Source organism: Bacillus rossius, chromosome 1 (genome assembly GCF_032445375.1).
Source record: "Bacillus rossius redtenbacheri isolate Brsri chromosome 1, Brsri_v3, whole genome shotgun sequence".
NCBI lineage: Eukaryota > Metazoa > Arthropoda > Insecta > Phasmatodea > Bacillidae > Bacillus > Bacillus rossius.
In genome coordinates, this window is record NC_086330.1 from 329,204,516 (window position 1) to 329,218,726 (window position 14,211).

At 33.9% G+C, this 14,211-nt stretch overlaps 2 protein-coding genes across 2 annotated transcripts in view; one reads left to right on the forward strand and one right to left on the reverse strand.

Moving 5' to 3' along the window:
* LOC134528019 (methionine aminopeptidase 1) overlaps positions 1 to 7,025 on the forward strand; it is a 62,470-nt gene extending 55,445 nt beyond the window's left edge. Inside the window, exon 9 of the mRNA XM_063361184.1 lies at positions 1,328 to 7,025. Coding sequence (XP_063217254.1) covers positions 1,328 to 1,497 — 170 coding nt within the window. The 3' untranslated portion in view covers positions 1,498 to 7,025. The remainder of the gene's footprint in view (positions 1 to 1,327) is intronic.
* A 4,945-nt stretch (positions 7,026 to 11,970) lies between these two features.
* Positions 11,971 to 14,211, reverse strand: part of LOC134528020 (uncharacterized) — a 31,607-nt gene continuing 29,366 nt past the window's right edge. The window contains exons 12-13 of the mRNA XM_063361185.1: positions 13,520 to 13,766; positions 11,971 to 12,297 (exon numbers count right to left, since the gene is read on the reverse strand). Of these exons, the coding sequence (XP_063217255.1) occupies positions 12,082 to 12,297; positions 13,520 to 13,766 (463 nt within the window). The 3' untranslated portion in view covers positions 11,971 to 12,081. The remainder of the gene's footprint in view (positions 12,298 to 13,519; positions 13,767 to 14,211) is intronic.

The following is a 14,211-nucleotide window of genomic DNA, read 5'->3' on the forward strand; positions in this document are numbered from 1 at the left end:
CCACTCTGCCGCACCCGCGGCACTATCGCCCGGAAACTCCGCTGCGGGAGAGCTCCCGCCTGAACACTAAACTGACTCTCCGAACTCACCTCCTGAGGCCGACGTCCTCTTTTTATATATCAGCAGCCATTTCTGGAACTCACGAGCGTTGCTGGGGCCAGTCGCGTCATTCCGTGCCGACCCGATGGCAGAAATCTCTCGAAACACGTGTAGGCGGCTCGCGTAACTCCGCAGCTGTCAGGTTTCCGATGTCAAACTAACAGTGCCGCGCGGGGAGCTGAAGGCTGGAGGGAGGGGAAGCGGCGACCCAGGTGCGCACGGCACATCTCATGTTACGGCTGCGTGTGATGCAGCCCAGCTAGCTCTGCACCTGCGTGTGACGTGGCCTTGCTACGTTCGTAACAATAGTTTATTACTTGAAACACCTTATAAAAAATGTGTAAATAATGCTTATTTAATTTTTAAGTGAGAACTGAGAACCAAGAACCAATTCTTAAGAACTGGTACCGAACAGAGCACCGGGAAAAAAAACAGGAATGGACCTATCACTAGTAGCCACCCTAAAATAATGTGACTGAAGACACTGTTTGACCGTTATTCCTTGCAACAACAGCATAAAATTAAACTTAAATATAGCCTGCATTATAATTGTTCCAACTGACAACATACCTATTATTACTAAAGACAAGATTATTTTGTTTTATTTTTATATTTGTTTTTTACTGTTCACTCCACCAAAATAGGGAGTAAAATTTATATGCTGCATTTTTACAATATAATAATTTGTATAAAGTATGTCTAACACAGATGCATTCAGAATAATAAAAATAAATTAGCAAGCATTTGTTGTTTCAAAGTTTATCAATAAGAGATGCACATTAAAAAAAATTAAATAAATTATTTTTTTGATCCCTGCTCTTTGGTACAATTTTTTGTCTGGAAATAATGACATTCCTTGAATTTTTATGATTTGAATTAATTTTTGGTTAAATGCTACTTAATTCCATTGTATAACTTGTTTTTGGGTGCTATATTGTGCATTAACTTGCATTTCGGTGTTGTGCTTTATTTTGGCATGTTTTTCAGTGTTATTTGGGTTTTATTGCAATTCACTGTATAATCGTGTTCCTAATCATGTCACTTTATATTATCGCCTCCCTAAACAAAATCTTAATAAGGATTTGAAAGTGTTCAAATTTGTCTGGACTCCAGTGTACCAGTGTTGGTCCCTGTGGAAATCAAATGTATTACGTATAAGTTTTCGGTTATTTGACTTGTTGGTGTGACTTTGGTGGAATGACTTAATTTGTGATGTGTGTTTGTGCAGGGAGCTGGCGTGACGAGATGTGGCCCGACAATTGGACTGCAGTAACCATGGATGGGATGCTTTCCGCGCAGTTCGAACAGACTCTGCTCGTCACGGAGACAGGCTGCGAAATTCTCACTCGTAGGCAAGCTAACAATGGCCTTCCGTACTTCATGGACACGGCAGTATAATATTGGCACCGTTTTGTTACTGCTGTTTGGAAATTGTGTAATTGCTCACTTTGGTGTTCAGTTTGGTGTGTTGTCTCGCTAATGGTTGCATTTTTAAAGACGAATGCTGAACGGTGGAAAACAACCAACATTTAAAATGACTGTGTTGGTGTTAACTTAATGAACAAATATTTTTCAAACGTAATTCCCAACTGACCTTGCACTTGACACTTTCCCTGCCATTTGTGATCTGAATCATACAATCTTAATGTTATATGTAAAGCTATAATTTTAGCTCACAAGGTTTATGTTGAACTCTGGATTGTATGTAGTATGTACTACTGGAAGAAAAATCTTTTTTTCGGTGACTGTTATTTTTGATTGCCTCAAGATCACTTTTAGCTGAAACACAAAGTTTTATGATGATCTGCAACTAGTACCTATATGTCATGTATTTCAGAGTTTGATATAACAAAGTTGCTTGTTCTATTTACTTTGGATGTAAGAAAGACAGCCATTGCCTTTAAAACTAACTCTTTGCAAGTGTATAAAATATTTTTAAAAGTTTCTTCACTTTCTTGATAAAAGTATTGCTGCTGAAAGGTTTGTGCCTTCATTTCTTTTCTACATATTTGTGTTCAAGAAGATGGAAACTGTTGAACTGTTTCAATAATTTTTTATAGTAAAATTAACTACCACTCATAGATATATTTAAGTAAACCATAACAGACAAAAGCAAATCATTAAAAGATAACACATTTTTAAAATAATTTCAACAAAAAAAACTTTAAATTTGAAAATAAAGGTTCTCAAGCAGCAGTAGAGTTGAAATTTTTATGTTTTAAGTTAACATTTTGCTTAAACTGGTTCTTTACACCTTTTGATGTTGAGTTTAAATGCTCAAATACAATACAAAAAAGATAACACTGGGTGATAATTAAGTAGATCAGAAAATTGCATTAATACACAGTAGAACCCTATTATATTATAATTATAAGGTTTTGTCTTATTAAATTTTTGTGCTAGTAATACCGTTATTTTAGACCCAGAATGTTCTTCCTGAGAGAAAGGCATACATTTATGTTCTAATGTCATTTCCTCTATATAACATCATAAAATAAGCTTAAAATAATAAAATTAGTAGAGGTGGATGGGAATGGCAATCTTACTTCGGGATGGGATTCGGGTGCAATTAATAGATCTCTCAAAAAGATCTGATCCATCCTTGAATTGTGTGAAAGTACATTAACCATTATTAGTTCAAATGATTTCAATTTCACAGAAAAATATTGATACCTAAGGACTGATAATAAGTAACTAATAATGGAAATAAAAGCAAACATCTTATTCCGTACTCATTTCCTGTAATTTACTTTTGATCATAATTGATGACCAGCTGCAAAAATTAAAACAACTCCGATGTTTCTGATAGAAACAGATAAATATGGCTTAAATATTAGAAACCAAGATGACGTTTCTCAGTTTCTTTGTTAAAAATTAAGTTTTGTGTCATTTTTAATGTGACGCATTTGGCAACATTGTTCATTGCTGCTCTCGTGAAGTTCATTTTCAAACATAGCCTAACAATATAGTAAAGATGTTTACATTTGTCAAAAGTAAAAATATATTGTTAAAAATATGTTTGATCACATTGAATACTTTATTTAGTCAGAGTTTTTAGTTTTTATTTTTAACTGCATTTATAAAAGAGGGTTGAATTGTGTTTCACAGAATTGTGTTTTTGTTATATCTTTATTGCTTTGTTTGGTCAATACACATGCAAAGTTGTGGTTTGTTACGTGACGTAGATTGAGACGAAACGTATCCAAGTAATGTTTTTATGATATAAAAATTAGTTTGCCGGAAATTTTTGCTATTAAAAAAATTGCTTTTCCCAAGTTCAGAAATGGTCTTTTTCTCAACTTTGATCCCGAGTTTCGGGCTCCTGTCCATCTCAAAAAAAAAATTAAATGATAGTTATTAATCTAAATAGTCACGTACTGATAGTATCAAATCAGCAATTAAGGATATTTGAAAACATGCTTTCATTAATGTGTATCACCTGAAATAATGCTCCAACAGAATTATGCATATTTAATGAAATCAGAATATACTGCGAGTTTTATTACATGGTGGGTATTGGAAACTAAGCAAAAGTATCTAAATATTTTCAGAAAAAATATAATAAAAAATGAACTGTAAAAACAGATTTTTTAAAAAAAAAATATTGAAATAGTATTTTACTTTGTATAAGTTTTTTTCATCTTGGAAAATATGATACCAGGGTTCTACTGCAGTTTGTATGTGTACCACTACATTTTATTTCTCATCTGCAACTTTGTATCTTGAATTCTACACTGAGTCATGTAGACATAAACTTATCAACTATTTTTATTACTTAATGCTGTAAGCTGTGTAACATATCAACCTTGGCTAAAACATAAAATTGTTACTTTAAAGGGATCAGGCTATCTGTGGGTGTTTGAAATATATGTTTTTACAGTAAACTGTTAAATGTGTCCATAACATGTTTTGATACAAATTTTTTTTAATAATTTCAGGCTACACTGAATGACTTAAATTCAAGACATTTTAGCTTTTGGTAAATATGTATTTAAAGTCTTTAAACTTAGCTAAAATGGGCATTTTCCCATTGCTGTATCTCAAAACCTTGTAACTGAATATGTATAATAATATAATTTTTACCAAAACTTTGGAAACTAAAACTAAGGGTTGCATTATAATCACAAACTTGATCTTACCATTGGCAACAGCTTAGTTGAAAAACTACAGGCTCTGCCTCTTAAATGTGTCACTTATGCCACTTTAGACCATTGTTAATTACCCACTCCTGAACCTCCACTTTGTTGAAAAACTACACACACTGCCTATAAACTGCATCACTTATGTCACTTTAGTCTGGGGCTTCCTGAAATTCTGCACAGATGTGGTAAATGAGATATGCAGGATGAAGGAGAGGGTGCAAATGAAGTTGGTCGCAGGGTTCCTTCTTGGGGAAGGCACCCCCTTCTCCTCCCCTTCTTTCACCCTCCCAGATGACCGTCACCACCACCGTATATCACCACATTCTTTGCTTTCTGAACAGCTGCGTTTGAACTATGTTATGAAACACAATTTGTTTTATAACTGTGACTTGGTGTTTCAAAAGAGGCCATGTAAATCACTCAGCTGACAAAAATGGCACAAGAATATGGAAAAAAATTTAATAATTTAAATAATTTTCAAGTGTTGTGTACTTGAAAAATGATTTCCAATCCATAAAGTCTTTTTCGTTGATTGATAATCAATACGTTTGTAGTCACATTATTTTAGGGTGAATATGGTGGTAGTTATTATGCCTGACCAATATCTGTGAGCCTAAGAGCCACAAGAGAACACTTTGTCAAAGTAGGTTGTCTGTGTTTCATGTTATTCTTTATTGGTATAGAATTATTGGATCGCCAACTCAACCATGTGAAGTCCACTCCACTTTCTTGTAACATTCATGTTATACTTTAGCTGCCATTGAGTATGGTTGTGTGTGTGTTGATTGAACATAGTTTTTTATTTTAGAATGGTCTGGGCTTTGATATGGAATATGCATTTTGTAAAGTTATATTGTGAGTTATGTGGCATGTTTGAAAATTGCTGGGCATAAATTAAATGGGTGGCAGAGAGTGCCGAAACAAAGAATTGTTTTTAAAGGAACATGTGTCCGGAAACAAAACTGTGCATAGCTACAAGTGCGAACGGTAGCGCTCAATTTGAACTCGGTGGGCTTTAGGAAACTACTCCACTGGCTGAGATGAGTGATCGCAGAGCAGAGACATTCAGTTTCTCCGCGGGAAGCAGGCGACGAGTCGGAGTTTTTCAAATTCACTAGCAACTAACAGTTTGGTGTACCATACAGTGAATGGTTGGTCTTGGTATGTTCACACGCTTTGCTTTGGGCGATCAGCGCAGTATCGACTGTTAGTAGTATGTACGATGCTGTGATTATAGAGTTCACAAGCAGCAACAGCACGGCAGACTTAGGTTCACGGGGATGGCTGATATGTAGAGACAGGATTTTATGGTTTTAATTTTTTATGAAATCTGTTAATTAAAAGAGTTAGCATATTACTGAACAAACATGACACTTAAATGTTCCATGGTATTAATTTCTCCAAAACTGTCATTCTGAGTTATACGTGATGTACTTTTACAATATATTAATTTGTAATCAGCATGTCGAACTATTTGGAACAAATAAAATTAATCTTTTAAGTATTTTTGTGTTTGAAAAATGTACTAACGTCATAATGTAAGAATGAGTACTAATAATAGTTGCAAGGTTAAAAAGAATTAAACTTTTTCGATTTATTTTGCATAATACATGGTACAAATTTCATGCTAAATAAATAATTACTTTCATTGAATTTAATATTTAAAAGATTACATAGGTATTCATCATTAGAGTTAACTTGTGATTGAAAATGCTGGATTAGTTTCATGATTTTAATTTTATTTTGGTGCTTTTTGGTGTATCAACTTGAATGTCAGTGTCATACGGTGTATTGACATACTTTTAGGTATAATTTCGGTTTTATTGCAATTCACCATATAAGCATGTCCCTACTGATACGTTAATGGTGTATAGTTTATACGTAGGTGGTGAAAAAAAATTCCAGCTAGAGCAGTGCCCATTAACCAAGGGCAATTTTTCAATAGAAGTGTGCCGAATAGGAAGACTATACTGCCTGAAACTGAAACTATCGTACTATGAAGGGTGCTGGTTGCTGCTGCGTACGGCTAACTCTTACGTCCGGTCCGGCTTGTCCTGTGCTTCTTGCGGAATGATGGGATGTCCTCTGTCAGTGGAGTGGCGCCTGGATGTGCGCAACATTGAAGTTTGCGTGCTACTGTTTCTGCCTGTAACTCTGCTGGGTTGTTTTTCAGGACATACGTTTCTTTACAAAAAAATGTTTGTTTTGGCATTTCCTGCCACTCATTAAATTTATGTCTAGCAATTTTGGAACATTCTGTAGATAATATTTGTATTGTTAAAGAATGTAATTGTACATAATAAGTTGATGATTAGTATCTGTAAAGAAGAGTATGTCTGGTGGTTGACGTAAAGCTGATGACCATTTAGAAAAATAAATGTTACACCAAGACTTGTAGATGTCTTGTTTGCAGTGTATGCTCTTTCCAACTATAAAATTATAGGGTCACCACCTAAAATCTCATAAGTACACCAGCATGGCAAAAAGCCTACACATCTGCTCACTTCCTTGCCTGTAGATATGACTGGGTGGTTAATGCGCTTGAGCGTGTAGCCCTTAGCGCTTCTTGTTTCTGCCTAAATATCAATCATAATTCCAGGTAGGAATACCTTTCAGGTGAGGTCCTGATTTCTAATATACAAAGTTATGCGGAAGTATTGTCAACAAGGTAAAATTGTGCATAATCCTCAATTGTTTTATAAATCTAGGGAAATGATTTGTTTAGCACCCATGCTTATCTGAATGATACAGCATTTTGTTTTTATTAAAAAACCATTTTTTTGACATACAGATTTTTATTTTACAATGGAAGTACATACCTGTGTACCTAAAAACTTAGGGCGATATTCCAAGACATTAGGGTAAGGTAGCAATTAAGCATTACCTTGTTGGGATAAAACCGTAATCTAACTCCCAGACAGTATTCCAGAACGTTTCCAAACCCAATCCCTGTTAGGTAATGAAAAAGCAACCATTTTAATAAACTGTACCCTGCACGAGGCTAGAAACTGAACTCGGTACATTCTATCGGATGTTTGGCAACTATCGATACATGTGTTATTCCCAAAGATACCGGCACTATCACAAAAATAAATATTATAATTTTAATTTTCTCAAGTTGTTTTAAAGTTACGATTATTTATATATGACATTAAAGTTTTGCTATTATAAATTTTCATTTGGCACACCAACACGCTTAGTATGTCCCCCGATAATCACAAAAATGACTATATATGAGTTAACGGCGACAGATGCGGTTCAGCCTTCTAACGAAATCAGTGAAAAAGTGAGCTTTGCATATGCACGTAATTTGGAAGCAGAACAGCAATGGATAGGACATCAAAATCTGTTGCCTAAAAATAAGAGACTGGATGTGTCCTATACATAGTGCACTAGAAATATGGTTAGGTACAGGTGTAGCATATTCAACACCTAAGCCCTTATTTTTGTGTCTTGGAATATCGGCCTTAATCTTTTGTAAAATATATTGAGATGCGGGAATGTGATTGACAGACATTTTTAAAACAAAGAGTTAAAAAGAACAATTTTTTGTTTAATGTGTACTGAATATATTTGTATAATAACTGAAAAAAAAAAACTTTCCTGTTATTAATATAATGAATTTGGAAAATTTGTTACATGAAGGCATATTTTTGTACGTTAATTCATCAATACAGCATCCGTCCGTACTCCTAGGTTTTGTCACTTCTGAATTTACATTGTACGTTTATCTTTTCACTTATATTTTCGTAATTTCATTGATTGTCTACTCACTCATCCTATTCTTTAAGCCAATTTAAGAGTATCGGCCAAATTACTTTTGCGATCTGCCATTGTTTGATTGCCTTATTTTTTATTTATAACATAAGCTAGCTATAACCATATCTTTGGTTGTTTCACCTGTGCTTTAAATGAAATGTTTGGTGAAAGGGAGTTGACATTACAGGTTCATAGTTATTTCAGGAATGTAAGTTTCTTGTTTTTCAAAAAATATTTAGTAAAAAAATTATTTCTTAGTCATAAATTTATTTTGACAGTAAACACTTATTTTTATTTTTATAAAGTTGGTCTATTCAGTACACAATCTGTTAATTACACATACTACTTAGAGCATCCATTGATAAAATTTGTGTGTTATCGTCCATCATATTTATGAATGTATCTTAAAGTATGTATTTATCTCATCAATGAAAGATAAAATTGTAAAAACTAAATGTTTTATAATTAATATGTGTTACTCTCTTTCATGACTTCTCACGGCATGTATCATTTTCACACAAAAAAAACCATTTTAGTAACATTTTCCAAAATAATTATATTAAACTATTTTTTTTTTTAATCTGTAGTGAAATGATGCAAATTGATTAAAATTTTTGATTTTGGAGAGTTAAGCTTAATTTTAACAAGCATATAGTTGAGAGTGTTTCTTAAATCTTGTCTTACTTAGGTAATCGTATCTCTTACATTTGAGAGATTGGACAGAACAGGAAAAAGAGTCTTTTTCATTAAAATGTGTGGGTTTACTGTTATCAGAATGTTCAATACTGAAGGCAGCTACTAACAGATTGTCTGTTTACTTTTAAAAAATTTACTGTTTAATTTTCCAGCTAAAATTCATATGCCTATACCTTCTAGATTAAGTATTTTATCTAATGGCACCTAATTTGTGTTATTGAACCCTAGTTGATACATCGCTGAAGTGAATAGCTTATGAACAGGTGGTAATTGCTGGAGATTGTAGAAGAATTTATTTTAAAGGTAATTGAAATCACAATAATCTGTTGCACACAATGAATTTGTGTGCAACAGGTTATTCACACAGATTCTAACAGCAAAAAAAAAATCCCTTTCGGCACACCCTACAGGCGTACATCAAATTCGAAGTTCCTATTTCTTTGGAAATATTTTAGAATCTTCTATAAACTCCTGGAAGATTTTAAGAACTTGAAGTAGCCGACATAATATCCTGTGTGTTCCTATATGTATATATTTAACATTTTCTCATATTCCATGCAGTGAAAATATTTAGAATGTTTTTTTATCTTAATGCATCCAGTATTAAATGTCTTAACAAATTTCATAATATGGTTAGTAAGGTAGTCATGCAATTATTTTTGATCTTAAAACACTATTTTTCATCCCTTGCACTAATACGTGGACGTATAAATTTTTTTGGCAAAGATTTAAGGTAATATTAAGATAGTTATTAATAAATACTGACAAATTTGATACAAAAAAGTTTAATTTTTTTTTTAAATTTCAACCCTGTTTTTACGATAATAGTATGTTTAGTTAAAAATTGTTCCGGCCAAAGGTATTAGATAAATTTTAGGCATTTTACAATAAATTATAATGGAAAGTAAAGGTATTAAAAAAAAATTAATGACTTTTAATTTTTCTACCCTTATTTCCACCCCTTGCAGTAATGGGTTTGTACTATCAAAAATTGTTTCAGGCAAAAGTTTTAGGTAAAAATTATAAAATTTTCAAACAATTTGAACAGATTTGATAATGTACTTACAAAGGGTACCCTTGCAGCAGTAGTTTGTCTAATCAAAAATTGTTTCAGACAAAAGTTTCAGATTAAAATTTTAAGATTAATACACAATTTGTACGAATTCGATGTAATTCTACACCTTTATTTTTTCAACCCTCTGCAACATTGGTTCATTTTATTAACAATTGTTTCAGACTAAAGTTTTAAATAAAAATTATAAGATTAATACACAATCTGTACGAATTCGATGTGTCTACAAAGGGAATTAATATATATATATATATATATTTTTTTTTGCTCTCCAACTCTTGTTGATTCTACCCCTTGCAGTAATGGTTGGTCATATAAAAATTATTCTGACGAATATTGTAGATAATAATTAAATGTTTTACTCTAAAACAGAATGGATTTAACAGTTGTCATGGTACAAAATTATGAAATTTTTTTAAAATTCAACGCCTTAATTTTTTTCAACCTTCTGCAACAGTGGTCCGTTATATCAAAAATTGTTTCAGACAAAAGTTTTAAATAAAAATTATAAGATTTACAAACAATTTTAACTGATTAAATTGTGTACCTACTGAGGGAGTTAAGACTTTTTTTTTATTCTTCCCCATTATTTTTCAAACCCTTGCTAAAATTGTTTTTTTGTCTGCCATCGATTGTTTTTTCAACTCCTTGCAGTTATGGTTGGTTGTATCAAAAACTTATTCAGACTAACGATTTTGGCATTGCTCCTATAAGTTATAAAACGTTCAAACGGATGTGATATTTTCCATATCACAAGAGTTAGAATGATTTTTTTTTAAACCTTCCCCATCTATACCCCTTGGTCAGATATTGCCCATTAACGAACTCAAAAGAGATTTTCCACTACTAGATTTTATGTATCAGTTTTGAAGTGATTTGAGAAAAATCGCGACAGTTATCGTGTTGACAAAATTGTAATTTATATATATACCGGTATATATAAACTTTTGAGTTGTTGATGTGGTGTCTGTAGACCATAAAACAAAAAACTATATAAAAATTTTCCTGAAATTGCACCATGGTAATCGCTACAATAGGTAGTATATCTCTGAAATCTACCTAAATGTAGACCCTGATAAATAATATTTTGCATAATGAAACTATAGTTTTAAGGAAAATATTTTGTCTTATTTCAGTCCATCTTACTATTTATTATAGCTCTGAATAGAAACTCAAATAGTATTGTGTGTGTCTGTATATATATTTAATATACCTGTTGAATTTTCTGCAGGGGCAAGAATCACATTTAGGCCGAATTTTTAATTATGATTTGTTGATGTTAAACCAGCCACTCAAAAGAAATTATGGAAGATTTGTCATTCTAAAGTACTTGCAAAACTTGTTTTATTTGAACAAGGAATAACCCCAATAGGAACATGTTCAAGAACATATATAACCAGTATCTGAGCTAAACACATTACAGATTACAATGAAGGGTTCAAAGTGCTGTATAACCATGGCCTTGGTTTTTGATATCTGTACCTGTACCTGTACTTGTACTTCCATTAATGAGTAGAAATCCAGGTTGGCAACAGATTAAATTTTGAAACAGTATATATTTGTTGTCTCCATAATTTCAACCGCATCACACACACACACATATATATATATGTGTGTGTGTGTGTGTATGTGTGTGTATATATATATATATATATATATATATATATATATATATATATATATATATATATATATATATATATATAAAATAAATTTTGTCAAACAAAGAATTTTTGTATGCAACAAAGTAAAGGATATGTTAAAATAAATATATTTTTCCTTCCAAATCCGTGTGAGAAGTATATTAATAATAAATTATAATAGAGTCCCGCTAATCTAGACGAGATGGGTCTGGACCCTGTTCAGATTACTGAAACTCCGGATTAAACAGAGTTGGCTTTAAAATGCACGTAGTCGTAATACAAGTTTTAAAAGGGTAAAACTATAAAAAATCTTCTCATTTGTTTCTTTCATAAATACAAACATCCTACAGCTTAATTTTATTTTTAACACTAAGTTTTTAACCTAAGAACTGATGTAGGATCAACAAAACATCTTTAAGAAATTTAATGATTTTACGGCACAAAAAAACAGTGCATTTTAAATCCTGTCCATATTAACCTGTGTCCAGAGAGGCAGGTTCTGGAATAACGGGACTCTGCTGTAGTACTAACTACTCACATTAAATTTAAAAAAAAAAAGTTTTTTTTTTTTTTAGATATTTTACTATTTTATTGTAAATGATTCGTAACCCAACAGATTTAGAGAACTACGGACGGGAAACGTGAACAACCCCGGGGTGGGAGCAGGTACTCAGAATGGTTTGTTGATGGTGGCGGTGTCTAGGAGGTCCAGTGTGTGGCAGAACTCCCTGTAGTTGAACTCGTGCCTCATGCCCCGCTCGGTGGCGAAGCACTTGGCGAGGACTTGCAGCTCCTCCTCGGTGACGGTCGTGGACAGGTTCCTCACGGCGAGCGCCCTAGCGAGGCAGTCTCGCGACACGGAACCGCAGTTGCTGCGGTCATAGTCCTGCCGCAGGGAGGAACAGTGCACTGTGCCGTGTACATTTACAATCTCTCTCTCTCTTTATTTGCTACTGATAACAAACAAAACAATCACTCAAAATTTTTGCCCACACAGTGGCCTTCATCAGGAGTAAAGGAGACTCTTGTCACAATGTTTAATGTCTGTCTGGTTGATATTGGTGCAATTGGTTAAAGAAATTTTGTGTTTGATAATCCATCATGTTTTTTTTTATAATTGTATTTTTTATGCAAAAATTTGGAGTGAAGACTACCTTATAAACAGAGAAAACTTTTCCGTGACATTTTGGTGGCAGAGCAAAACATTCAGGCGGGAACCATACTTTTATGTCGAGAAATTTTCACTCCTTGTACAACTTGACTTTTGGCGGACTTGAGTAGTGCTAACAGCTTCTGAGTATGCTATTGACTAGTAAGGAATCAGGGCTAAGTTTTTTACTGACTGAAACCATATATTTCAGTGCACTGTAGAGATTGTTTCTATTTATAGCCATCTTTCTTATACAAGTTCAGTGTAAACATATGGAAAAGTGTACAATACTAATCATTAGATTTTTTTTTTAAATATTAGTGCAGTATCAGTGATTGGCTGTATTACCTGTAGTAATGTTAGTACAATATTGTTAGTGAAATTAAATTTTTTTTTTTTTTAAGTTGTAACAAGGCTTTTTACTATATAGCTTCCGGAAGATATTTAAATATTAATTTTAATGTATAAAATTATTAAAGTTTGTTACTTATGTGGATCTTTTGTATAGCTTACAAACTATGTGTTAGTTTACTATATTCTGTATCATGTTTAATTAGAATTAATTTTACTTTTCTTACCAAAATGCTCAAATTAAAGTCCAACATGTACTGAGCTCTAGTACTCGTAGTAAGATTATGGTTCTATATCATTAAGGTGAAATATAAACTAAAAGTAAGAATGTTAATCAGGTTAGGTAGGTAGTTTGATTTTAACAAATAACAGACAACAAGATCATAAGAGCCGGACACATACTCTGCAAGTGAAGGAAAATGTGAAAGGAGTAGGTCATTCCAAGTGATAAGTAACCATCCCGTAATCTGCCTGGCGAACGTGTATCAGGGTGGATGCATCGGGATTGGCTGCAAGGCCAATGTTTAATCGTTGCACCACCTCGGTACGTAAATCAGTTCCAGACACTGAAGTGTGTGTCCGCGGAGGACGGAGGAGCGTCCCCCACCTGGAAGATCGGCAGCAGGTTGGCGTCTCCTCTCTCCCGGACGGCGCGGGCGAGCTTCTGGAGGGCGCGGGACACCGCCTGCCGCTCCTCGTAGTCCAGGAGGTTGTGGTCGCCGTCGCGAGGCGGCAGGTGCTGCAAGGGCACGAGGAGCGGGGCCCGGTGCAGGCAGCACTGCGACACTGCCTCCTCGACCGCGTCGCGGAACCGGGCGTAGTCCACCGCGTCCCTCCGCAGCGGGCTGGCGAACCTGCGGAGCCGCGCTCTGTCTCTCCCGCTCTGATTCTGTTGCCGATCTTTAAAATTGTCAAACTTCTGACTATTTCACTGCAAGTGGCACGGTGTGATGGATTGTGGCCATTCCATCGTCAATCAAATTTTGCCTCGGTAACACAGCCAGTTTTCCTTTAATTCAATCCCTTCAATGGTACAAGTTAGTTAAACATTCAAAAGCTTCCTTCAAAAATCATTTTGCACAAATCATAATTTTTTTGGTTGTATTATTTAAGTTTTTTTTATGTTAAAATAGAAATCATGCACTTTTTTTTCTTTTTTTTTTGTCAGGGTTGAGTGCACATCTTTGGAAATATTGGTTACATTGCCCAACTGCCCCTTTTGTGTTTGTAGTAACCATTGCATGTTAGCAAAAGGGACAGACATAAAATAATTTATTTTGCAAAAAAGTTATGAAAGTT